This window comes from Zingiber officinale, chromosome 1B (genome assembly GCF_018446385.1).
Source record: "Zingiber officinale cultivar Zhangliang chromosome 1B, Zo_v1.1, whole genome shotgun sequence".
Taxonomy (NCBI): domain Eukaryota; kingdom Viridiplantae; phylum Streptophyta; class Magnoliopsida; order Zingiberales; family Zingiberaceae; genus Zingiber; species Zingiber officinale.
Window position 1 is genome coordinate 4,357,953 of NC_055986.1, and position 27,249 is coordinate 4,385,201.

The 27,249-nt window shown below is 44.0% G+C and overlaps 1 protein-coding gene across 1 annotated transcript; it reads right to left on the reverse strand.

Moving 5' to 3' along the window:
• Positions 1-24,469: 24,469 nt before the first annotated feature.
• Positions 24,470-25,242, reverse strand: LOC122054163. The gene is made up of 2 exons (XM_042616087.1): positions 25,112-25,242; positions 24,470-25,067 (listed from the first exon to the last, which is right to left on the reverse strand). Exons 1-2 carry the CDS (start codon positions 25,240-25,242, stop codon positions 24,470-24,472), a joined length of 729 nt encoding a protein of 242 aa, XP_042472021.1.
• Positions 25,243-27,249: the final 2,007 nt, after the last annotated feature.

Consider the following 27,249-nt stretch of genomic DNA (forward strand, 5'->3'; position numbering starts at 1 on the left):
AATTTGATTTCCGAAACAATGAAAAATCGACAGTAACAAAAAAAAAACACAAATATTCACAAATTACACAAATATTTTTCATTCAACAATATCCATAAAATACACAAATATTCACAAATTATATAAATAATCTTCTTACAACAGTATCCATAAAATACCCAAACATTCTTTATACATCAAAAACTAATAGATATCAAAATCAAGGTAGAACATTCTTTTAACAACACATCAAGGTAGAACCGCACTTCAAATGTAATCTAGCATGCATTCAACCCACTCGAACCACACTTCATCAATTTCAACTCTGGAGTACTTGAGATTTGTAAACTGTAAAAACACATAAATAATATATTAGTAAAGATGCAATTTTGAAAGCTGGAAATGGTAAAGATGCAATTTTGATTTATTTATTGGAAATGGTAAAGCTGGAAATGGCCAGTCTAGTTTTTCTGATCTCTATCCTTCTAACGCTTCAAATCAAGCATTTTGAAAGCTTTTTAGTGATCTGATTTTGGGTTGAGAACTACCAATAAACTAAATTTGGAATGTAAAATATCTAAACCAAAGAAAGTCCCTTTCTAATTGATACTTGCAACAAAGATAATCTACAATACTTTATACAAAGTTAATTCATGATCAGGACCCAATAATCCACCATATGTCAAATAACTAAAACAAATGTGTACATGTATCAAATAAAATAGAATACTGAGTTTTTAAAGGCTGCTGTGGAACACTATTGTTCATAATGCTTAATTCATTGAAGGATAATTGCGCGCATCCGCATATACACCGATACACATTTACATATGCAATTTAGCACAAAAAAAAATCATTGTAAAATCTAAAACTTTCATATATGACACTTAGTATATGCTACTTAGAATATAACATAGATAATTTGCTCCTTCTAATTAAAGTGTAGAGATTGATAAGAACCGACAGCATCATACAACAAATTACTAGGCATGATAATGGTTGAATTCAAAAATCATGGAAGGACCAAGAGCATCATATAACAAATCAGTGACCCTGAATTCTATTGAACTATTAATCATAGACGAGCACATAGCTGCCAAAATTGAAATAGAGAAGTTCAAAGACTACATAGAAACACATCAAGCACCAGGGGAAAAGCATAACAGCAGCATGATCTCAAAAGCTAAGAGACGTTCATAATCAATCAAAATCAATTAGTTTGTATCAATTATGATACTGAAACAGTGTTGGAAAATGCAACAAATATATTGGAATAACTCCTTCAAGGATAGTGAAACAGTTGCTAATCAAAAGGGCATACCTTGACAACTACCCATGTTGGTTGTTTTTTTCCCTTTCCTTCCAGCCTCCGCATTATAGATTTTCAAGGCCCTTCATGCATATAACCCGTGGGAATTGTATTGCCACATCAAAATACATACATGTTTCAACAAAGGTAAGAAAAGAAGCCAAAAAACTTACATGTTGACAACATATTTCCAATCTTGATCACGAATGCGGTGACTAAGAGGATCCAACAAAAAAATAATCTCCTTCTCAATATTGATGATAGTCAAAATTTAGTGAAAACTACACAAAGAAATATAATTAATTAGTGTATATATGCATCTTGCAAGTTCTCAAAATATGCAAGTGAGAGTGATATATAATGTTATTCTTACTCACCCAACATTGCATGGCACAACAACCAATTGACCAGATGAGGTACCAATTAGCCTACTGCTTAAGTAACAAGCCCTTTTATTCAACTGTTCTTGGATGAAATCTCTATTCTGATTTCTTGATGGTATATATTCCACAGGCACTGGATCCACCAATCTGTAATCCTGCAGCAACATCTTTTCCTGCATCTTTCTATATAGATGCCTACAATTGGAAAATATCCCCAAAAAATGATGAAATCTAAATTAATGAAACACATAAATAAAGTCCAATTCAATTGAAAGCTTACCACATATACACAACTATGCAAGTGTCTGTGATTGGCTTCAATTCACAAAAGGGAAATATGTCATCGTAATTAACATGGACTGTGCGCTCCATGCCAAATACATCAGGAACTAATTCCAAAATCACATTCTCTGTTTCATCAAGACGCTGAAAATAACTATATAAGATGTGTAAGGGTCTTGGCACATTGGACGATTGTAACTTAGACTTCTCTTGTCTGTTGTCAACTTTTTTCTTCCTGGTCTTCTACATATGTAGATGCAACCATATATATTAGATATGTGACATACTTTAAATGTACACAAAATTTAGACAACACTTTATCACATTTACCTCATCCCGCATGCTGATTAAGTGCACAGGCCAAGCCACATGGCCACCTACAACATCCCCAATACTCTGACATGCAGACGGGATTGCAACAGGCAGTGGTGCTAATTGATCAATTGCTTTAGCAATGACAATCCTCATGCAATTCATGGGTAATGGAACATCATTAATAAAGTTGCCAGATCCATTAACAGAGACAATTGTCCCATATACAACAATCTTGTCGTTAGGCCGCAATAACAACATCACTGCTTTTCCCTATAAGACAAACAATTCATGAATCTTCAACATATAGTGCTTTACAAGATTCATTAGATACTAACGATGGGATAATAATATCAACGTGAAATATATATTTAACCTATAAAGCCGAATCCTTCTCAATAAATTTCACATCATCATCATCATGTTCTTCTAGGCCTTCATTTGAGAGGCGCCTATGACGTTCAACTTCAGGTTTTATATCGAGGAGGCATTGTGGTTTAACTGAGCAGCTACCCTTCTCCTCACTCTCAAATTCTCGACCAGATAGTTTCAACACCATTGCTTCCAATTTTTCTATTCTGTCACCTTGGTCAGAAAGCATAGCTTTTGCCTCCTTAAACTCTTTCTGTTGCCTTTCATAGGCAGCCTTATCAATTTGCACCTTCCCTCTAGCAACCTTGAAGAAGGATGATGGAGTGACATTTGCTCCTATGCCTCTCACACGTCCACCATGTTCGTTAGAATTCAAGGCCTTCGTGAGAATATCTTCAAATGGTTTGGTAAAGGGCATCTTACCATCCTTCTTTTGGACAATATAATCATCCTGTCATGCATCCAAATACAATAACTTTAAATATATACATATATCATATATGTACAAAATAAGCAATTTATGTATACTTTTGCTTACAATCTTATTCACTGTTTGCTTCAACTCATCACCAACAAATTCCCCAGCTTTGTTGAGCCGCCCTCTCTTCCAGAGGATGGCTCTATTTATCTCATCGTCATCACATAAAACACTGGACTGTAAGCAAAAAACCACATGAAGTCAACACACTCAACACCAACTATGACAACCATAAGTAGGAATTTAATGTTAACTAAATACTTACTATTTCTTCAGACAAACCCGCATATCCTTTTCGAGAAAGATGATGAGGGTATAAGTTTGCCTTGCTTCTTTGACTTTGTAGTTCACTTTTCCTCTACATAGTGATAGATGAATTATAACCACATATATCAACTAGAATTTAAAAAGACCACCTTAAACAACTTACTATAAAGTCTTCAGACATCTGATTAATCACAAAACTACTCCAATCTTCACGTGAAATGCAATGCCCTTGAGGTACCTTATTGAGAAGCTTCGGATTATTTCTATTTGGCTGGATGAATGTCCTGGTGAGGTGAGTTTTATACTGACGCCACTTGGTGTTTGCAGAGATCAAACACCCATTCCTCCATTTTGGGTCCAGTTGGTATGTCAACTACACAAACAAATATCTTAAGTATATAAATAAAAGAAAAGAAAAAAATGCATCACATAAGAAAGTATCATGTTACTTACATTGACGGATTCCCATATCATGTTCTTAACTTCATTCGGCACTTGCTTCCAAGAGTGGTAATTAATATTAACTTTTTTCCGAGCAAGCATACCAATAAAACTTTGTAATTCAGAAGCCTTTTGGCCAACTAGCTGTCCATACTCATTAAATTTGACACTTTGTTTGACTCCCTGAACCCTTTGAACAACAAGCTTATTCATTTGTGTACGACCTCTTTTTGATCTTGTTGTTTGGGCCGCCCCGTCTGATCCTATGTCCTGGCTATCCTCAGCACCCTCTTTTTGATCTTGTTCTTTGTCTTTTGCATTTGTGTGTGAATACTTATCATCATCACGTGCTAAATGGGCCTTTTTTTCTAGTGTTCATAGTGTCGAAAACCTAATCATAACAGTGAGAATTTGAAATAGAGCAGAGCATATCATTCAAAATCACAACAAAGTAAACATTCATATATTTCAAAAAAAAAACTACTACCAAACAATGAACCAAAGTTACCAAAATAAAGTAAATAGTCACATATATAAACCATAAATAAAGTTACCAAACTAAAAATTCTCATTGTCAACCCAAATCCCATCACAATCTCCATGAATACAGGATGGTTCATTGTCATCAGTTTCGTCAATATCCATTGATGGCATCCCTTTTGTGAAGCATTGGTAGTGGATTGAAGGATCTCCCAACTTATCATCAGTGATGTATTCAAAATACTCTCTATTTGTAGTTGAAAGTACAATAGATCAGGTGGGATCTTGAGGGTCTTCTACATAAAATACTTGCTTCGCTTGAGTGCCCAAGATAAATGGGTCGGATTTGAATCCCATTCTCTTAAGATTTACCAAGGTGAAACCATTATCATCTACTCTAATACCAGTGTTATTCTCTACCCAATCACACTTAAACATTGGAACTCGAAAATCATGGTAATTGAGCTCCCATATTTCTTGTATCACACCATAATATATCATGTCTGTTATAATTGGATTCTTTTCCTTTGAACTTGCAACTTGCATTGTTTGTGCGAGCAAGCTTACACTCAAGTTTTGAACAACTGTAACATTATCACGTTCTTTCGTGTAATAAGTGACCCCATCAATCATATAACTAGACAAGACTATTTTAGCACTTGCTTGCTAGGTCCATTTGCCAACAACTTCACTTTTTCTGATAATTGATTGGAGGAAGATGATGTTGTATTTGTAACCTACAATTCATCATAAGGGGGTTTAATTATTAGAATTCTTAAAGTTCTTGTGTTCAATAGTAAACATGCTAATATTTATGGTACTTACATGTTCATGGAACCAAGAAATAAAACTTCTGTGGTGCTTATCTTGTAACCACTTTGCACCTTTAATAGGAAATTTTTGCTTCAAGTGTGTCATATGTTCCCTAGTCAAAAAATTTTGAAGAGATTAATCAGATATTTTTTTAAACAATTTCAGGAGATTATTACTGAACTAGAGGCCTTACACAATGTAAGGATCAACCTCAGCTTCATTTTCCAATACATAACGATGTGCTTGTTCCCACTCATCGTGACAACAGAAGTGCACCTTGGCACCTGACAAGGACTTAGTGAGTATTGTTTCACGATGCTTTGATGGAATCCCTATCGTGTTCATATTAGATAGAAATTCTGAGCAAAACTCTACAACTTCTTCAGCAATATAACATTCAGCCATGCATCCTTCTGGTCAATTTCTATTCCGCACATAACCTTTCAATGTTTTCATATATATCTTTCAAATGGAAACATCCATCTATACCAAACTGGTCCACACAACTTGACCTCACGCACGAGATGAACTGTTAAGTGAACCATTATATCAAAAAATGAAGGTGGAAAATACTTTTCAAACAGACACAACGTCGTCACAATTTCTATTTGTACATTATCCAACTTTGAGGCATCTATTACTTTGTTACATAACACATTGGATAAGAAACAAAACCTTGTGATAGCATTTCTGACATGCTTGGGTATAACACCACGGATGGCAATTGGAAGCAAATGTTGTATTAAGATGTGGTAGTCATGTGATTTAAGACCAACTAGTTTTAGGTCCTTCATTGAGACAAGGTTTTTGATGTTGGAGGAGTAACCCGTGGGAACCTTAATTCCGAACAATGAATTACAAAGTCTTCTTTTCTCATCCTTGCTTAATGTATAACATGTTGGGGGCAAAAATGTCCTTTTCTCCCCTTTTTGTGGTGCTAATTCTCCCCTAATTTTCATATCCACTAGGTTGTTTCTTGCTGCAATTCCATCTTTTGTCTTTCCTGGCATATCAAGTAATGTACCAATCAAACTTTCGCAAACGTTTTTCTCTATGTGCATCACATCAAGCACATGTCGAACATGCAGATCTTTCCAATACTCAAGTTCAAAGAATATCGATTTCTTTTTCCAGCAGGACTTACCATCATTTTCCTTCGATTGAAGATTTGCTCTAATTTTTCCCCATCGACATGCAATTCCTTCTACTTTTTTTAAAACTTCATCACCGCTTAGTGGTTTTGGGGCCATAGTAAAGTCTTGTGTCCCATCAAATGCCTTCTTCTGTCTTCGATAAGGATGATCTCTACGAAGAAACCGTCTATGACCTGTAAATGACATTTTTTTACTATGCTTCAACCTTTTTGCACAAGTTTTCTCACCACAGATAGGGCATGCTTGATATCCTTTTACAGTGCATCCTGTCAGGTTTCCATATGTCGGAAAATGATTAATTGTCCACAATAGGACAGCTCTAAGCAAGAATCTTTCTTCTCGGTGTGCATCATATGCTTCAACACCAACTTCCCATAATTCTTTTAAATCGTCAATCAAAGGCGCCAAGTTCACATCAATGTCATTTCCCGGCTGTTTAGGACCAGAAGTCAACAACGTGAGCATCATATATTTTCTCTTCATACACAACCATGGAGGAAGGTTATAGGTGATCATTATAACTGGCCAACAACTATATGTAGAACTCATCAAACTATGAGGATTGATCCCATCGGCTGCTATGGCCAACCTTAGATTTCTTGTCTCAGAAGCAAAATCTGGCCAATTATGATCCACAAGTCTCCAACAAGGTGCATCAGCTGGATGTCGCATATAGGCATCACATACTCTTTTATTAGCATGCCAAATTAACTCCTTAGATATTTCCTTGCTCCGAAACATTCTTTGAAATCTAGGAATAGGAGGAAAGTACCATAAAATTTTTGCAGGGACTCCTTCAATTATCTTAGAATTCTTGGCCAACTTCCACCTTGACAACCCACAAGTAGGACAATCGGTAAAATCCTCATACTCCTTCCAGTATAAGACACAATCATTAGGGCAAGCATGTATTTTCTTATAAGTCATCCCCATTGCACATAAGCTTTTCTTTGCATCATATAAAGATAAAGGCAATTCATTGTCAACGGAAAGCATTTCTCTAAACAAGACAAGTAGTTCAGTAAAACTATTATCACTCCAGCTGTATTTCGCTTTCAAGTTATATAATTGCACAATTACAGATAACTTTATAAATTTAGTACAGCCAACATATAGGGGTTTCTCAGCATCCTCAAGTAATTTTATAAATTGATCTGGATTCTCTGAACTTTCATATGCAGCGTGTACCATATCTATAGGTTTATCAGCAAAATAGTTTTCACTTTCTCCAGCTGCATCATTCTCTTTCTTTAAATCTCCTAATATAGATTCTTCCCCATGCCATATCCATTTTTTGTATGTTAAGTCTATACCATTACAGTACACATGTGCCCTTATGCTGTTAATATTATTGTTCCATAGATTGCCACAATTCGTACAAGGACAAGGTATACTAGTAGGATTAGTAGCATGTTGCAGCGCAAATTGCAAGAAAGATTCTAGTCCAAGTTCAAACTCATGTGATAATCTATCCTTTGCCATCCATGCCTTGTCCATTTTGTTGTAATAATGAATCTAAAATCAATCAAAAATATCAAGACAATTACAACAATGAGCCAAATTTCTTAATCCATCATTATACAAATAAATTAACTATGCGGGTCCTCCAAGAAACCAACTACGCTTACCAAGAAAAGGATACAAATAAATTTCATAAACTAGAAACCAACTACTTCATCATTATACCAATAAATTTCTAAACCGGAAACCATGACATATCAGTGAAAAGAATTAGCATAGACATAAAAGAAACTTGATAGTTCAAGGATTACATAAAACCAACTTAGCAACAGGAACTAACAACTCCTCAATCTATCAAACAAAAATGATAAAATCAACTCAAGGTAGTGTTTGAGGAAATTCATCAAACACATTGCATGCATCAATCAATTAATACTTGCAAACAAGAGATCAAGAAGTTGAAACTGTCGAAGATGAGGAAGAACTTCAGTAGCGACGATGTATAAAGGAAAAATTACCGGAATGTGAAGAAGGACTCGAGCGGTGGCAGTGAATGCTGGACCGGAGATGGATGAAGGAAAAACTACTAGAATGAGAAGAAGGCCTCCTCTTCTCAACCAAATGAAGGAGTTGGAGGAGATGCGGTGTGGTTGGACGGAGAAGCAAGGGCGTCGTGTCTTGATCCTGATCGGGAGAGAAGGGGCGTCGATCTAGGAAGGGGGAAGAGGGAGATGAAGTTGAGAGAGATGGTCGGTGGTTTAGGTTTTGGATGAGAGAGATGGTCGGATGGTCGGAGGTTTAGGTTTAGGTTTAGGCGAGAGAGATGGTCGCGTGGAGGAAGGGGTGCGATATAGATTTAGGTTTGGAGGGAACTTCATAGTACTATAAATTTTGGCTGGTGGGAAAATTAAAATATTTTATTTTGGTTCATTAACACCGGGTTTTAAAAACTGCTGTTAAAATCGGTGTCTATTAACGAAAAAAAAGGGCGCTCATAGACATCGCCTAAACAACCGATGTCTATGAGCTAAAATCTGCGCTCATAGACACCGGTTTTTGAAAAAACCCGGTGTGAAATACTCAAAGACATCCGTTTTTGCTTAAAATCGTTGTTGTTCCACTGATGTCTATGTGGGTTTTTGTTTACTTGAAAATAAATTGACCAATAATTTGATCATTTTGTCATTGATCCCACATCTTTGAATTTGTTCCTTGCTCCATTTGCTTCTCTTGATGAATTTGCTTTTGTTATCACTTAGAGTTTCAAATCACTCCATTTGAGTAAACCATTGCTCTATCTCTATCATGAAGAAATTTTTAATTCTTGATTTCCAAAGATCGAAGCTTGACGATATAAATGGTGGAGGTGCTCAAGTATCGAATCTGAGTCCATCTTAGAAATCCATCTTGAAGTTGAGCTCTCTAGATGAAATCTTTGACTTGTTGACTTTGGGGCTTCAACTTCTTCTTCTTCCTCTAGCTCGTTGCCCTATCCGATAATGAGTCTGGTGAAGAGCGACCTTGCTTTGATATCACATATTAGGACACTCCGAGGAGCTAGAAGGGGAATGATTAGCTCCACTCGCTTCTTAATGATGATTTACAGTGGATAATTAAAGCGAAGACTCTATAATGCTAATACCCTTGATTTTATTTGGTATCCACCTCCTAAGGTGACTAATCCAATCATCCACTCTTCTCACTATCTCATCCACTATGAAATCACTCCTTCTCAGAATAATCCGGAGGCGAAGAAACTCATACACTTATTCTCACAAGAACACACAAATACAACAAGAAATGAAAGTAAATACAATGAATACACAACATTATTTGAATCTTTCTTTTTGCGCATTTTTTGTTGCTTAGAATTGCCTTTTGTAGACATAGAAATGTAAATGCACTTTGCCTTGAATCTTCCAAGAACTAGAGGAGAGTGTAGAGAAGAATAACTTACCTTTGAATCTTTACAAACGCCTTTATACCTCACGATTTAGGGTTCCCAATCGATTGACATTACCTCCAATCGATTATCACATCAAATCTGAGTGCATCTAGCAGTCTAAATCTTGCAACAACTTTTTTTCTTTCTCTCAATCGATCACCTGATCGATATATTACGCGCTTCTGGATCAATCACTCAATCTATCTAGATCGACTCTGTGCTCTCACAAGGAAGCTATTGTGCTTCGTAAAAAAACTCCTCTTGATTGATCAACCAATCGATCAAGAAGCTCCTATTTGTCACAATTTTCTCCTCCAGATGATCAATTGGGAACCCTTCTGTTTGCTTGCGACAATCTCCCAATTAATCACCTGATGATCGATTGAGTTCTAGCTCAATTGATTACTTGATCGATTTACCGTCCCTCTTCGCAATGACACTTCCAATCGATCCATTGATTGACTGACACTTGTGCCAATTAATTGCCCAATCAATTACTCTAACCCTAACTCACTCAATTGAGTCTAGGGTTCCCTTGCCCAACCTCCGATCAACTATGACCTATTGGGACTTCTCCACCAAGTGTTCAATCAATCCTTTAACTCACTTGAACTTTTCTCCTCATGGCAAGTATCTAGTCATCCATGACCCACTTGGACTTCCAAGTACTAGGTGTCCAGTTAACCTTTGATCCACCTAGATTTCTTAATGTCTGGCTTCATTCACCAAGACTTTTCCTACCTGACTTCACTTACCAGGATTTCCTCACTACTTAACTTCACTCATTAGGACTTTCTAATTATCTGGCTTCACTCACCACCACTTTCCAACAACCTGGCTTCACTCACTAGGACATTCCTCACTGTCCGACTTCACTCACTGGGACTTTTCACACCAAGTGTCCAGTCAACATTGACTCACTTAGTTTTTCTTCTTTTGCCAACCATCTCATTGATCTTGTCCTTGCCAACGTGCGATCCTACTTGACTCACTTGAACTTTCCTTTACCTAACCTCCTGATCCTGCCCCGAAGTTATGGAGATGGTAGCCGGGAAGTAACGCTGAGGTGGCTCTTCATCTTCGCTGATGATTCTATGCTCCTGCAACCACAAGTCTTTAGTGGCAAGTCTGGAGGGGTTCCCGGCGACGACCCTCCGACACTCAAGTCACACACTGGCAAGTAAAAATAGGAGCAAGAAGAAAGTGATGAATAGTAGCTTCAAGAGATGTATCCTGCGTACCTCCGCGGAGGGCGATCTCCCTTCTTATGTAGAGCTTTGATGAGAAGATGACACGCTTCTCGAGCAGACATGCTTCCCTAAACTTTCCCCAAAAGCTAGCATCGAGAAGGTGTCTATGACATCTTACCATAATGGGGCGAGCATATCTCTGCAGAGGCGGCGGAAGCTTCTCCCGTACGATTCTCTGTCTTATCGTTCAATTTCCTGTCCATCTGGGTCGATCGTCGGCGGCACTAACTTCCAAAGGGATTGATGACACTAACTCCCAAAGGGATGTAGGCACGTGTCCCCTCTGTCCTGTTTGTCGGCTATTAGTCTGACTGGATTCCTCTCGATTGGTTCGGTCGGCCGATTCTTTAGTCTTATATGCCCGTGCCTCAGCTGATTGGCTGGAGTATCCTTTCTCTTTGTGCACCGTAAGGTCGGCCGTCTTTCGTCAAACTCTTCTGTCCGATCAGGGAAGGGTAGCTTTCTGATCGGCTAGTCAGTTAGCTGACCCCCCTTGACCTTGACACCTATTGAAGCCCTGATCTTCCTCGGAGGTGGGCCCTCCTGAGTCATCACCTGATCACATGCCTCCCATTTAAGTCTAATCGAAGGAGGCTGCAAGTCTGACTGACTGGGCAAAATGGTGTGAAAATATCACTCCCTGATCGGCGTTCCAGTCGGCTATGCCTCTTTGCTGGAGCTCTGTCGATTTGCCTCGGTTTTCTTCCTGTGGTGATGACTTCAACAGGCCGGCCGGTCAGTATGAGGGAGTGCCTGACCATGGGTCCGCTATTCTTGCTCACTCAGCCCGTAGAGCCGTTGTCGTGGCACTTCCCCTTACCTATCCGCAAAATATCTCGGAACCCGCACCGATCTGAGGTGTTAATGCGGAGCATGCCTCTTTAATTCTTATGACCACCGCCCCATGAGCGCATGCCACATGTCACCGCCTGTCGTCGCACCCTTGAGGTGACCGGATGAGACGTGACCTTTGGTGATTTGAATTCAATGACCAGATTTGTCTCTAGGTATTCATGCTACTGATCGGATGGCTTAGCCTTGCCTTTTGATGTTTATAAGCTTGCGACCGCCGCCTTCCACCTTTACTAAGCGTTCTCGTTCCCGACGATTTCCTCAGTGTTCCTCGGCGAATCTTCCTGCTTCTCTCGCTGTTCCTACCTCCGGTGAGTCCGTTACTTCCTTCTGTAACCTCTTTCTATTCTGCCATCTCCGACATCCCTCCGACGAACTCCTTTACCTACCCTTTGCACCTTTTCCTTTGCTTCTCCCCGTCTCTTCTCAGTTATTTCTTCGACCATGGACAATACCTCACAACCCTCGCCCCCTGCATCAGGTCCTTGGTACGACATTATGGAGTCCAAGTCCGACGAGGACGATGCTCGGACTCTCGCTAATACCTTTGAACTTCCTCCTGGCTATGAGATCCACATTCCGTTGGCCACCGATCGACCGTCCGCTCCGCCGAGAGGCTGTATCTGCTTCTTCCGGGACCAGTTTGCTGCCGACCTGTGAATCCCCTTCATCCCTTTATTGTAGATATTTGTAAATATTTTGGCTTATCCCTTTCCCAGTTAGTCCCAAATTCTTTTCGCCTTTTGTGCGGGGTAATTATCTCATTCCGCTTGCATCGCATCCCTTTGATCCCCTCGGTCTTTCACTGCTTTTACTACCCCAAGCTTTCCGATCAGCCAGGCACCTTCCTCTTGCAAGCTCGCCCTAGCCTGGTCTTTTTTGATAGAGTACCTTCCTCCAATAAGCATTGGAGAGAGTATTTATTTTTTGTTCATTTTCCCGATCGACCACCCTTCCAAACCACCTGACAACTTTCATTGGGACCCCAACCTTCACTGTCCCGTTATAAGAGCACTCCGGCCTACTTACATGCTGCCTCCATGTTGGCCGGTCAGAAGTTCAACATTAACAAGTTGCCGGAGGAAGGAGTTCTGGCACTCTTCGATCTTAGCCCGATCAGCCCATCCGAGCCGGTCAACTTAGGTAAACTATTCACCCGCTTCTTTTCTCTTTGTCTAACTGATTCCTCTCTTTATTTTATAGACGACATCATGATGACAGCACGCTTGGTTGGGCAATCGAAACTCACTAATGTCGACGTTGACCAAGTAGTGGTCGAAGTTTTGGCCGAGCGCGGATTTCGACCAGACGATCTTCCAGAGCAGACACCCACCGAGCGCAGGCTTGTCAGCATTCAGGAGGCCGATGGGGAGTCGGGTTCGGTGCCTATCGAAGGAGCGACGATTGGTGCATCGCTCGCAGAACTCCTAGCCAATCAACCCACTCCAGAAGAGGGCTCGCTATCGGAGACGCCGCTCGAGAATACGCGCAAGAGGCGCCGATCAGAGAAAGCGGCCCGCTCAGCTTCTTCAGCGGTAAGGATCACTGATCAAACGGGCGCTTCCGGACCGACTGTGTCGGAGGCCGCCAATGTCTCCTCCGACCGGACACCCTCCGACCCTCTTGTCGATCCTCCATTCACTAGCTTGCCGCCGCAGTCGGGTCAGGGTCGCCTTTTAAGGTCAAGCATTTGCCTCGCGCCCTCGTCTTCTCGCCCTGGCCGGTCGGCTTCATCTCACTCAGCCCCGTCCGGCCGCAGATGCGTCACTGCCACCCTCCATCTTCTTACCGAAGAGCTATCAAAACCGGGGGGCTCGGCGAATCAGACCGGGCACTGGATCATCATTCGAGGTCACCTGGCTGAGGTGTGGGAGGATGCACGTGCCCCCCCCCCCCCCCGGGTGTGCTGGCGAATAGCCACACTAGGCAACTCACCAGCGTGAGTTTTTCTTTCATCTCTTGCACCAACTTGTCTGGCCTCATCTCTGATCTACTCCGGGTTCTTGTTTCTGCAGTTTTAGGTGGACGGCCTGGCGATGTGTTAGAGGCTCGCTTTTGTGGAGGTTGAGCTGAGATGGCTGAAGGAAGCTCCCGGCCAGTCGGGGACCACTCACGGTCTGAACGACACTTTGGTGGCCCAACTGCAGGCCGACTTGGCCAAGAGTGAAGAGCTGCTAACCGCCGAGCGGGGTAAGAGCACCGAGCAGGTCGGGTACATCGACTGACTCAAAAAAGAGATCACTACCTTCGAGAGCAAAATCACTCTCGCCAACACCCGCAAGCAAAGGGTCGTTGATGACCTGGAGAAGAAGAATGTGGAGGCCCGGGCTCTCGAGCAGAAGCTGAAATAGACAGAAGATAAGCTGAAGAAGGCGGAGGACCTCCTGGTGGCCGAATGGCAAACCTGTGAGTTTGAAGAAGCCTCTTTAAGGAGCCAGCTGTCCGACAAGGATGCTGATCTTGCGATGGTGAAGGCTGACCTGGAGAGCGCCCGATCGGCCCTAGAGGCGCATAAAGAAAGCGAGCCTAGCCGCTTCGAGGAGATGAAGGTGGCTTACATCCGGTCTGACACCTTTGTTGACAAGTTCATTGCCCGGGTTCTTCGACTCTTTGATTGCACCATGGACAATATCTTTGATCAACTCAAGAAAAAGGGGCACCTGCCTGCCGATCTACCTGGCACTATCATTGACCGCGATAAGCTCAACGACTCCATCCCTGACGACGCTTTGGCTTATTTGGAATGAACCCTTAGAAACCTCTCCTTTTGTTCACCCTGCTAGAAAATCTTTGAATTGTACTTTTGTCTGCCTTCGTAAGTACCTGGTCAGCAGAAACTTTTAGGCACAACTTGGGTTTGTTTCATATTCTATGTCTTTCTCCGTTTATTCGGTGGCTTTTCGAATATGACAAGGCGATCATTTCCACCCATACTTATCCGACCGATGATTTGGGTGCAATTTTGATGACGCAAGGGTTTAAGGTCGCCGCTCGACCGTCGATGACGCGAGGGTTTAAGGTCGCCGCTCGACCGCCGATACGCGAGGGTTTAAGGTCGCCGCTCTACCGCCGATGATCCGAGAGTTTAAGGTCGTCGCTCGATCGCCGATGATGCGAGGGTTTAAATGAGGACTTGAGGAAAACTCTGAGTTGTTTTCTTCCTGCATTTAACAAGTATATACAAACGGAGGGATACATGAATTCATTCGTACACCTCTTCACCTAGCTTTATAGGGTTGGAGGTGGTTCGCACTCCACGGTCGATCCAGCTTGGTTCTCTCCGCGTCTTCCAAATAGTAGGCGCCTGAGCGTAGCTTTTTCAATACTTTGAACGGACCTGCCCATGGAGCTTCTAACTTCTTGACATCGCCGACCGGCTTGACCTTCTTCCATACGAGATTGCCCGCTTGAAAAGATCTAGGGATTACCCGCCGATTGTAGTTTTGTCGCATCCTTTGCCTATACATTGTCAGCCGGGCGACTGCCTTATCACGAACTTCATCGATCATGTCAAGTTCCATCAGCCTCCGCTCCTCGTTTCCTTCGTCGTAATGCAACACCCGATCAGACTCGACTCTGATTTCTACTGGGACTACCGCTTCCCCGCTGTATACCAGATGGAACGGAGTGACACCAGTTCCCTCTTTGGGGGTCGTACGCAGCGCCCATAAAACACTAGGCAGCTCGTCCACCCAACTACCTCCCATGTGATCTAGTCGGACGCGCAGTACTCTGAGAATCTCTCGGTTGGTTACCTCTGCTTGTCCATTGCTTTGGGGGCAGACCACGGAGGTGAAGGCTTGTTGTATGCCATAGCCCTCGCACCGCTCTTTCAGCTCTCGACCGGTGAACTGTATCCCATTGTCAGAGATGAGCCGGTGTGGAATGCCGAATTGGCATATGATGTTCTGCCATATGAACTTCTTGACCATACTCTCTGTTATCCTTCCTAGCTGCTCGACTTCCACCTATTTGGAGAAGTAATCCACAGCTACCAGCAAGAACTTTCTTTGATCAGTCGGCATAGGAAAAGGGTCGACTATGTCCATACCCCATTGGTCAAACGGGAGCCATAGTGGATGCCTTCATCTCCGTGGTAGGTTGGTGAGTCAAACTGTGATACCTTTGGCAGGACAAGCAAGTGGCGACTGCTCGGCTTGCATCTTCCTGGAGTGTGGGTTAGAAATTGTTGGAGATCGGTGGCCGGCTTGAAGGGGGGTTGGATAGACGACACCTCCAAATACTCGCTCTTCCTACAACGTTAGCTTGCGCAGCGGAATAATACTAAAACAAATAAGCTAAATAATAAAGGAAAGAAAAACAAGCAAACCGCTAACACGTTCGTTTAACGTGATTTGGAGATTAGGGCTCCTACTCCACGGCGTGTCCTTGAGGTGGACGATCCCGATCCGTCGGTGGATTAGCCCCCGGCAAACTCCGGCTATCTCAAGTCGCTATTTGTGGGTGGAGAAACCTCACCACAACACCAACCAAGACTCTTGACACTAGTAGACTACTAATTAGGGTTTACCACTACTAATTTTGTCCGGGATAACCAAGCTTCCAAGCCTTGGTTATATATGTCGCGGGTTGAAAACCTCGCCTACCAGTTGACTGCCCTCTGTGGAAATTCTATCGTTACATCCCAACGGCTCGATACCAGTCGACTGCTAAAATATGCAGTCGACTGATCCCCACTGACCGAACGAACAAAACAATTTTGTTCGCACCCAGTCGACTGCACGGTCGGCTGCACCAGCATGTAGTCGACTGCTACAATACTGCTACAGTAAAATCCTAAAACTAGGATTTTACTCCGAGTACAATCTCTCGTGCACTCATACCCTCACCCTTATGACTCACTTGACGCTTCTTTGCAGCCTTGACCTCTTACCTTCAAGCTTACTTCCTTTGGCTCTCGTCCCTCGGATGCATTCAAGCCCGCGGCTCGTCCCCCAATGTCATCCTTCGCGTATGCCTCGAAGTCGCTTCCCTCGGCCCTTGTCCTCGCTGCCTTGTCCACGGTCCCTCGGATGCTCCATCCTTCACCGGACTCGAAGCCATCAACCTGAGTCATATGTGTATCCTGTAAACCTGCACAACTCAAATACACATATCAAATACAAGGGTGAACCTAACTTAAACCCTTTGCCCAAACACCAAAACACATGGTCGCACAGACCATTGGGATTGCTCCAACGGAAATATCCTGCCAGGATGACTTTCCTTGCCAATGACCGTCCGCTCGGATGACCCCCGCAGGAGCCCTGATGTACCTCCTGGATGATGTATTCGGCGTCCTCCGAGCCCACGCATTTAAGCAGAGGTCGGGAGAATGCCTTTTTGTATAGTTGCTCGCCTACTAGTGTGAACCGAGCAGCTCTCCTCCTCAAACTCTGATCGGCATCATGATTTCCAGTTAGAACTCTCGATTGGAGGAACTTCACGATGGGTGTCCTCCAATCCTCCGGAAATGGTATTCCTCCTACTCGGTCCACGCGCGCCACTAGGGAGACCTGCTCAATTGGACAATTAGTGACGATCGACGTTAGTGCACTAGCCAACTTTGCCAGTTCATCTGCTATTTGGTTCTCCGATCGGGGAATCTTGCGTATAATGTGTTGGACCCCGTGGTAGTTTTGATGTGATCAACCAAGTTGGTTAGGTCCTGCTGTGTTTGATCCCTGTGTCTGAGGGTGCAGGAGCTTAGGAGCACAGGAAGTCGAGCGGAAGACGCAGCTAGCGAGAAGGACGACACGGGAAGGGAGCCGACGAGCTCGGTGCGTCCGAAGGACGAGAGAGCTGTGGAAGAGTACTCCGGTGGGCGTGAAGAGCGTGCGCAGCGTTCGAGGGACGTTAAGCCGGGATGGAAGGCTGCTCGAGGAGAAGGCCGGGAATTGGATTCGGGTGAGCCCTATTCCGATTGGCCGCAATCACCCAAAAGAACAGAGCTTCGGAAGCCAAAGCGAAGAAGAAAAGGAGTCAAAAGAAGCTGGAAAATATTGTAGCAGAAAGTTACTGTAGCAGAAGTTACTGTAGCTTGAAGGCGCCTTAAACAAGCTTGAAGCTGGTCAAGCTGACCGTTTGTGCTGCGGATAAAGTTTTATCCGCAGAGTCGATGGAGGCGCCTTGAAACTCGCTGGAGGCGCCTTGGACTCTCGGGATAGACTTTCCAGGGCCTATATAAAGGCCCCTGGAGCTAGGAATTCAACAACAACTCAAGCATTCAATCTGCAGTGTTTCCTAGCAATAGTTCTGAGCTTTTGAAAGTGTAAAAGGCTTCTCCACCTTCAGCAAAGGAGAGTTTCTTTTAGTGCGCTTCTACTGCCCTGGATTAACAACCTCCTTGGTTGTAACCAGGTTAATTCTTCTGTGTCTTTCTTTTACTGTTTTATTATTTTGTTAACTATTGCACTAACTGAGTTGAAAGTACGAGGAGGGTATAGTTACTTTTTGTTTTCAGCAATTCACCCCCCTCTTGCCGGCCTCCGCTGCACCAACACTGTACTAACCGCCAACTGAAGCACTACGATCAAGACAATGGCCGGCGCGAACATCCATCCCCCGAAGTTCGATGGAGATTTCGCTACATGGAAGCGAAAAATGGAGGTATTCTTCAAAACCGAGTTCGATATCTTACTAACAATGAAATACGGTTTTTCAGCTCCTAAAGACAAAGAAGAGTTCCAATGGACGAAGAAGGAGCAGGCGGATTTTGTGGCGAACGGAAAAGCTGAGTTTCACTTGCTCAGCGTTCTTCCGCCCCAAGAGGTAAGTCTGATCGGAAGCTACGACTCCGCAAAAGACCTTTGGAAGAAATTCCTAGAGCTCCACGAAGGCACCTCGGAAGCAAAGCTAGCGAGGCGCGACATTCTTCGAACACAACTAACGAATCTCCAAATGAACACCGGCGAGAAGGCATCGCAACTCCAAGCACGGATCAAGGAGCTGATAATGCAACTGACGAATCTCGGTGAAACGGTAACGAACCGAGACTCCATCCGATACGCGCTCAACGCCTTCCCGAGGACTCCGGAATGGGCGTCCTTAGTAGATGCTTACTACATCTCTAAGGACCTTGAGGTAAATACCTTAGAAAGTTTGTTTTCTACCTTTGAACTTCACGAGTCTCGGATTGCAGAGCCTAAAGAAGTAGTGAAGTCAAACCTCGACGTCGCCCTACAAGCAAGGAGGGACGATCCTGATTCCGAAGCTTCGATCGACGAATCCGAAGCAGCATTACTGGTAAGACGGTTTAATAAATTTGTAAATTCTAACAAATTTAGATTGCAGTCGAAAAAGCTCCAGCGAAAGAAAAGGGTGGTTCGTTGCTACAATTGCAACGAAGAAGGATATATCAAAGATGACTGTCCAAAACTGAAGAGCAAAAGTAAGGAAAGGAGCAAGAAGCCCACTCGACCCAAACACAATCTAAAGGCCACGTGGGATGATTCGTCGTCCTCCGACTCCGAAGTCGAAGAATTCTCGGGACTAGCACTGATGGCCAACCATCAGCTAGAAGAAACGGCCAGCTCAGAAATGAGCATAGATGAAGGGGGAGGAACATCAGAAGGAGAAATCAATGATGAAGGGGGAGCATCGCAAGATGAGGTAAGTAAGGTACGTTCCCTAAACTCTAAACAGCCTTTTGAGTTTATTAAAGCTTTGTCTAAAGAATTAGATCAATTAGAAAAAGAAAATGAAAATTTAAAATCTGAAAATAAAAATCTAAAATTAGAAATTGAGAAGTTAAGAAATAATACATGTTTAAATAGATTTCCAAATTCAAAAATTAAAGTTTATGGAAAATTGAACTGGTACATTAGAAACCATCAGGGTTAACTTAGAAGAATACCCAAAAATTATGTACCCCCTAAGTATCTGAATAACCCTGTAGGTTGGAACCTCTATTGGGTTCCAAAATCTGTGCTTAATTAATTTTTCAAAAATTAAAAGCTTACAATGAGAAAATTAAACATTGAAATTCTTTATGGAAGTTTTGTCTAAGGAAGTGGTTGTTGCTCCAATAACCAAGAAGGCCTAGTGCCTCGCTACGACCTGGAAGCTAAAATATTGAAAGAAAATGTTTAATTAACTTTCTGAAAAAGCATTAAACAAAAATTAAATAATGCTTTGAAAGTTTATCAAATATTTGTTAAAATAAACAAAAATTCCTTAGAATTTTTTTTTAAAATTCTAACTTAATTTTTTTGGGTTAGAAATTTTCTTTTGGAAAATTCTAAAAGTTCATTCACTTGACTTAGAAATTTTTTTTTTGGAACATTTGAATATTTACTTGGGATTTTTTATACTTAGAATTTTTTTTTGAAAATTTATTTTAACTTAGCAATTTTTTTTCAAAAATTCATTTTTAACTTAGAAAATTTTCAAAAAACTTCAATCTTACTTCAATATTCTTAAGACCCCATTTTTGCTGTGATCAAAGGGGGAGAGAAAAGTACAAGTTTAGGGGGAGTTAGAGAAAACTTAAAATTTATTTTTTTTAAAAAAGTGTTGCAATTTTACTAATTGCAAAAATTATTCTTAACTTGTTAGTTTAGTAATTTTTCTTTAAAATTACTGTTTTTTGTCTATTTTTAACCCTAACTTGAACTTGGGTTGATGCACATCAAAAAGGGGGAGATTGTTGGACCCGTGGTAGTTTTGATGTGATCAACCAAGTTGGTTAGGTCCTGCTGTGTTTGATCCCTGTGTCTGAGTGTGCAGGAGCTTAGGAGCACAGGAAGTCGAGCGGAAGACGCAGCTAGCGAGAAGGACGTCACGGGAAGGGAGCCGACGAGCTCGGTGCGTCCGAAGGACGAGAGAGCTGCGGAAGAGTACTCCGGTGGGCGTGAAGAGCGTGCGCAGCGTTCGAGGGACGTTAAGCCGGGACGGAAGGCTGCTCGAGGAGAAGGCCGGGAATTGAGTTCGGGTGAGCCCTATTCCGGTTGGCCGCAATCACCCAAAAGAATGGAGCTTCGGAAGCCAAAGCGAAGAAGAAAAGGAGTCAAAAGAAGTTGGAAATTACTGTAGCAGAAGTTACTGTAGCTTGAAGGCGCCTTAAACAAGCTTGAAGGCGCCTTAAACAAGCTTGAAGGCGCCTGTTTGACCGTTTGCGCTGCGGATAAAGTTTTATCCGCAGATCGAGTTGGAGGCGCCTTGAACCCTGTTGGTGGTGCCTTGGACTCTCGGGATAAGATTTCTAGGGCCTATATAAAGGCCCCTGGAGCTAGGAATTCAACAACAACTCAAGCATTCAATCTGCAGTGTTTCCTAGCAATAGTTCTGAGCTTTTGAAAGTGTAAAAGGCTTCTCCGCCTTCAGCAAAGGAGAGTTTCTTTTAGTGCGCTTCTACTGCCCTGGATTAACAACCTCCTTGGTTGTAACCAGGTTAATTCTTCTGTGTTTTTTTTTTACTGTTTTATTATTTTGTTAACTATTGCACTAACTGAGTTGAAAGTACGAGGAGGGTATAGTTACTTTTTGTTTTCAGCAATTCACCCCCTCTTGCCGGCCTCCGCTGCACTAACATAATGACCTCTTGGAAGCTCGCCTTGAGCCTCTCAAAGGCCTCCGCATATAGCTTGAGTCGAGTGCTATTGATCTTGAACGTTCCCTTCAGCTGTTGCGCGGCCAACTGCGAATCTGAATGCATGAGTACCTTGGTGGCCCCGACATATCGAGCAGCTTGCAGGCCGGCTATGAGCGCTTCGTACTCGGCCTCATTGTTGGTGGCTCGGTGATCCAGTCGAATGGATAACTGCACCTGGTCCTCTCTGGGAGAGATGAGTAATATACCAATCTCACTACCTTGGCGAGCGGACGAACCATCCACGTACACCTTCCATGAGGTCTCAGGCTCTGGATTCTATAATTCCGCTACGAAGTCCGCCAAGGCCTGTGCTTTTATGGCAGTCCGAGGTTGATACTGGATGTCAAATTCACTGAGCTCAGTGATCCATTTGATTAGCCAGCCGGATGCTTCGGGGCTGAGCAGAACTCGACCCAGGGAGCTGTTGGTCATCACGATTATGGAGTGGGCCAGGAAATAAGGTCGGAGCCTTCGAGCGGCGAGGATCAATGCATAAGCGAGCTTTTCGAGACCAGTATAGCGAGACTCAGCATCTTTCAATATGTGGCTCAAAAAATACACCGGTTGTTGCTCTCCCCCCTCTTGCTTGACTAACGCAGATCCGATCGCATACTCAGTGGATGATAGATAAATCCAAAGCGGCTCCCCGACGGTTGGTTTGGCTAGGATGGGCAGGGAGCTGAGATATTCTTTGAGCTCTTCAAATGCCAGATCACACTCGTTGTCCCATTGGAACTTGGTCGCTCGTCGTAATACCTTAAAGAACAACATACTCCGGTCGGATGACCTGGAGATGAACCTTGATAGGGTCATGATTCTTCCGGTCAGCCTCTGTACTTCTTTCAGATTGCGGGGCGGTGGCATGTCCTACATCGCCTTTACTTTTCCGGGGTTCGCCTTAATTCCTCACTCGGTGACGATGTATCCCAGAAAACACCCGCTCTTAGCGCCGAACAGATACTTGGTTGGGTTGAGCTTGGTCCCGTAAGTCCTCAGCGCCAGACAAGTTTCTTCTACGTCTGCACATAGGTCAACCGATCGAAGGGATTTAATGAGGATGTCATCGACATATACCTCCAAATTTCGTCCGATCTACTTTCGGAACACTTTGTTTATCATCCTCTGATAGGTGGCGCCAGCGTTCTTTAGCCCGAATGACATGACCTTGTAGCAGAACGTCCCATCAGCAGTGACGAAACTGACCTTCTCCTGATCTTCGAGCGCGAGTGGCACTTGGTGGTAGCCTTGATAGGCATCAAGCATGCAGATCAACTCGTATCCGGTCGTCGAGTCCACCATCTGGTCGATCCGTGGTAAGAGGTAGGAATCCTTGGTGCATGCCTTGTTTAAATCTCTGAAGTCAATGCATACTCGCCATTTATTACCTGGCTTAGAGACCAACACTACGTTGGCGAGCCAGGTTGGAAATTGAATCTCCCTAATGTGTCCAGCCTCTAGCAGCTTGTTAACCTCGGCCCGAATGATCAAATCTTGCTCGGCACTGAAGTCGCGCTTCGTTTGCTTGACTGGTCGAGTGTCTGGCCGAACGTGTAGTTCATGCTGTGCCACGCTCGGGTCGTCTCTAGGCAGTTCGTGCGTCGACCAGGCGAATATGTCGTGGTTCTTTCGAAGGCAGGCGACTAGCTCCTCCTTTTGCTATTCTGGCTAGAGCCGTCAATTTGGGTTGAGCCCGTCGGGTTGGCCCGCCCAGCAAAATAATTTAAGCTGGTTGGGTTGGAATTTTATCAACCCAAGTTCGCCGTGGGCCGACCCGTCTAGGTCCGCGACCCGTGCGGTCGGCCCGCTCGGGCTTGGGTTGGCCCGCGGGTTGAAAAACACATGTAAGCTAAGTTTTAGGCCAATTTATTATCTTTCTTTGTTATAATTTTGAAATAAAAATAGTACTTTTCATCCAACATAAGTACTCATTTGTGTTCATTTATATTTAAAATACATGTTTATGTATACATTTAATTGTAGAAAACTTTTTCAAAGTAAAATGTTGAAGATATGAAATATTTTTAAATTTTTTTAAAAAAAATTGATAGGCCCGCCGGTTGGCCCGCCAAACCCGTAACCCGCCTTAGAATGGGTTGGGTTGGAAATTTCCCAACCCGCCAAGTTGGCGGGTCGCCTCGCCCCGCCCCGCCAAATGGTTAACCTACCACAGGCCGACCCGCCCCGCCACGGGTTGGCCTGTCTGACAGCTCTAATTCTGGCAGATCGGAGGCTATGAAAGTAGTAGCTTCTGATCGGCTGGGGTGTATCTGTACCTCCTCCTTGTTGTTGTACACCAGCGTGGAAGGCTTTTATCTAATGACGTTCACTTCCAACCGTGGGCATTTCCTGGCGACTTTAGCTTCCTCCTTGACCATTTCAACGTAGCAACGCCGGGCCACCACCTGGTCCCCTCGGACCTCGCACACAAGCTTCCCAACAGGGAATTTAATTTTTTGGCAATAGGTTGACACCACTGCCCAAAACTCGTTGAGGGCCGGTCGGCATAATATCATGTTGTACGTTGAGGGCGCATCCACCACAATGAAATTCGTGGTGTGAGTCCTAACCAGTGGCTCCTCTCCGATCGAGATGGGTAGCCTCACTTGCCCGATTGGCAAGACTTCGTTGCCGGTGAAACCGTATAGCAGAGTTGCCATGGGCAGGGGCTCAGCCCGATCAATTTGTAATAAATCAAATGCTTGCTTAAAAATAATGTTTACCGAGCTTCCCGTGTCGACGAAAGTCCGCCGGATGGTGTAGTTAGCGATTACTACCTTGATGATCAGCGCGTCATCATGAGGGACCTTCCGCCTTCTCCTTGCCGCAACCCACCGCGTAAATTGATAACTACTGAGCATGGCTTTTCCGAGCTCGGTTGGAGTCCCCTCTAGTCGGGCCACCTGAGATCATTCTGATTTCTCCGCGGGAGATGTTTCTTCTATTTTCTTCCTCTCGTGTAGGATGCCTATTCCGATCGACGGAAACGCGAGTAGGGCTTCGCTCTCGCCGATGATGCCCCTCTTGGTCACACGCCTTCCGACCATCGGTCCTTTGCCCGGTTCTGCGTTCGGGGTGCTGCTCCGGGGTGGGAGAGTGGTGTCAGTATTCCCTCGGCTTCGGTCGGTGTACATTAGGGTCGCCTCGGCACTCCCAGTTGTTGTGCGTTCCTGACTGGTGGAATTTACATAACATTGGGGTCCATTTTTTGCTCTTCTTCTGTAGATTGGTCTCCATATGCACTGCATGCATCCTTGACTCGGGATACTGTTGTACTCCTGTGGCCCGGGGTCCACGCGGGGGTTGGTGGTTGCTGGGCACCCTTCGTTCGGCTGGCGCGTGGGGCTCAGCGGGTGTTTCTTTTCTGCGGGACGCCTGTGCTTCCTCCACATTGATGTATTTCGTGGCTTTCTTTTGCAGATGGGTGAAATCTCTCGGTGGCCGGCGGATGAGTGACCGAAAGAATTCTCCTTCCATGAGTCTCTGGGTGAAAGCGTTCACAAGTACATCCGTGGAGACTGCTGGTACATCCATCGCCATCTGGTTAAAGCGCTGGATATAGGTCATGAGCATTTCTCGAGGACCTTGCTTCAGCGAGAACAAATTGACACTAGTCTTCTGATGTCGACGACTGCTCGCAAAATGGTGCAGGAAGGTGACTCGGAAATCCTTGAAGCTACGGATGGACCCGATCGACAACCTGGTGAACCATCGCTAGACAAGGTTGTCAAAAAGACCCTCCACTTCACCCCATCGGTGTATTGGTGCAGTGTGGCCGCGTTGTCGAACTTGGCCAAGTGATCATATGGGTCCGCACTCCTATTGTATTGCCCGATCGCCAGTGGAGTGTAATGGCGAGGTAGGGGATCCTCCATAATTCCTCTCAAGAATTGACTGTTGACCCATTCGGGCGAATCATCATCTCGTGGCGCTTTTCCCTTCCTAGCATCCCTTTCGGGCGCCTTAATTGACGAGGAGCCCTGGTCTCGACGGGATCGATCTCCTTCCTCCGAGGGCGTCCGGAACAATGCTCGGTGGAAGGGGATCGACGCGTTGGGGTGCTGGTCCAAACGTGTCCGATTTTTTACGGATTTCCTGGTTGGCCACGGGTTCGATCTTGCGAACCTGATCTCTCGGTTGGCCGGATCCTGAGACGACTGGCTCTTGTGCCGGGCGTTCGGCCAAAACTCGTTACTGCTGCTCCATCACCCTTGCTACTCCGGCCTGAATTAGCTTTTCCAATTCTTCTGTCGTCAGCGTTACGGTCGTAGGTCATCCGGCTTCTTCCATCTTCTGCTTCCGGGTTCAGGTTGAATTTCCCACAGACGACGACAATTTGATCCTATTCCGAAGTTGAGGAGATGGCAGTCGGGAAGTAACACTGAGGTGGCTCTTCGTCTTCGCTGATGATCCTATGCTCCTGCAACCACAAGTCGTTAGTGCCAAGCTGGGAGGGGGTTCCCGGCAACGACCCTCCGACGCTTAACTCACACACCGGCAAGTAAAGATAGGAGCAAGAAGAAAGTGACGAATAATAGCTTCAAGAGATGTATCCTGCGTACCTCCGCGGAGGGCGATCTCCCTTCTTATGTAGAGCATTGATGAGCAGATGACACGCTTCCCGAGCGGACATGCTTCCCCAAACTTTCCCCAAAAGCTAGCATCGAGAAGGTGTCTATGACATCTTACCATAATGGGGCGAGCATATCTCTGCAGAGGCGGCGGAAGCTTCTTCCGTACGATTCTCTGTCTTGCCGTTCGATTTCCTGTCCATCTGCGCCGATCGTCGGCGGCACTAACTCCCAAAGGGATCGGCGGCACTAACTCCCAAAGGGATGTAGGCACATGTCCCCTCTGTCCTGTTTGTCGGCTATTAGTCTGACTGGATTCCTCTCGATTGGTTCGGTCGTCCACTTCTTTAGTCTTATATGCCTGTGCCTCGGCTGATCGGCTGGAGTATCCTTTCTCTTCGTGCGCCGTAAGGTTGGCCGTCTTTCGTCGAGCTCTTTCGGCCGATCAGGGAAGGGTAGCTTTCCGATCGGCTGGTCAGTTAGCTGACCCCTTGACCTTGACACCTATCGAAGCCCTGATCTTTCTCGGAGGTGGGCCCTCCTGAGTCATCACCGGATCACCTCCGATTAGGACTTTACTAGTCAAGTCAAGTATCGATCTTCCTTGACCTACTTGATCTTTTTCACATATTGTCCAAACATCAAAACTCAAGTTCAACTTCACTTGAGCTTAGTTAAAGTGGTCAACATTGATCCTGGGATGATTATACCAACAATCTCCTAACAGGAAAGAGTCCAACGATGTCTTCTATTGCTTATTTTAGCTACTCCAGAAGTGTCAAATATATCAGAAAAATCAATCCAATATAATCTTGATATGAATTATGGGTCTGATATGATTTATATCAAGCCCAACATAACATGCATATGTAGGTTGAGTTCAAAAGCATAGTTTAGATAAGCAAATCAATTCAATCTAGGTCGTTAGAAATCCCACTTCCAAGCCTTGCACTAGACCTAAAGGAAGGAAAGCCAGCTAGCGATCCTCCTTTCCTGTACCTATTGTGATTTTAAGATTTTCCTTTCTCGAAGGTTGAATTGAAGTGAAGTAAACTATTGTCGATTTCCCATGGGATTCAAAAAGAGATTACAATGCCTACCCTAAATACCTTGATTATAATTATTACCTAATTCATTTAATCGAATCAAAGAACCAAGCCTTTTAGAAATTATAAAGACAGAATGAAGACTTAATCAATTGACCACTAAGCCTTTCTTGTAGGCGACGAAGAGTAAGTTATAACTCTTCCCTTTGACCCTTCGTTTAAATAGAAAATGACTTCAATGGCCATGCAAAAGTCTGAATGAGTC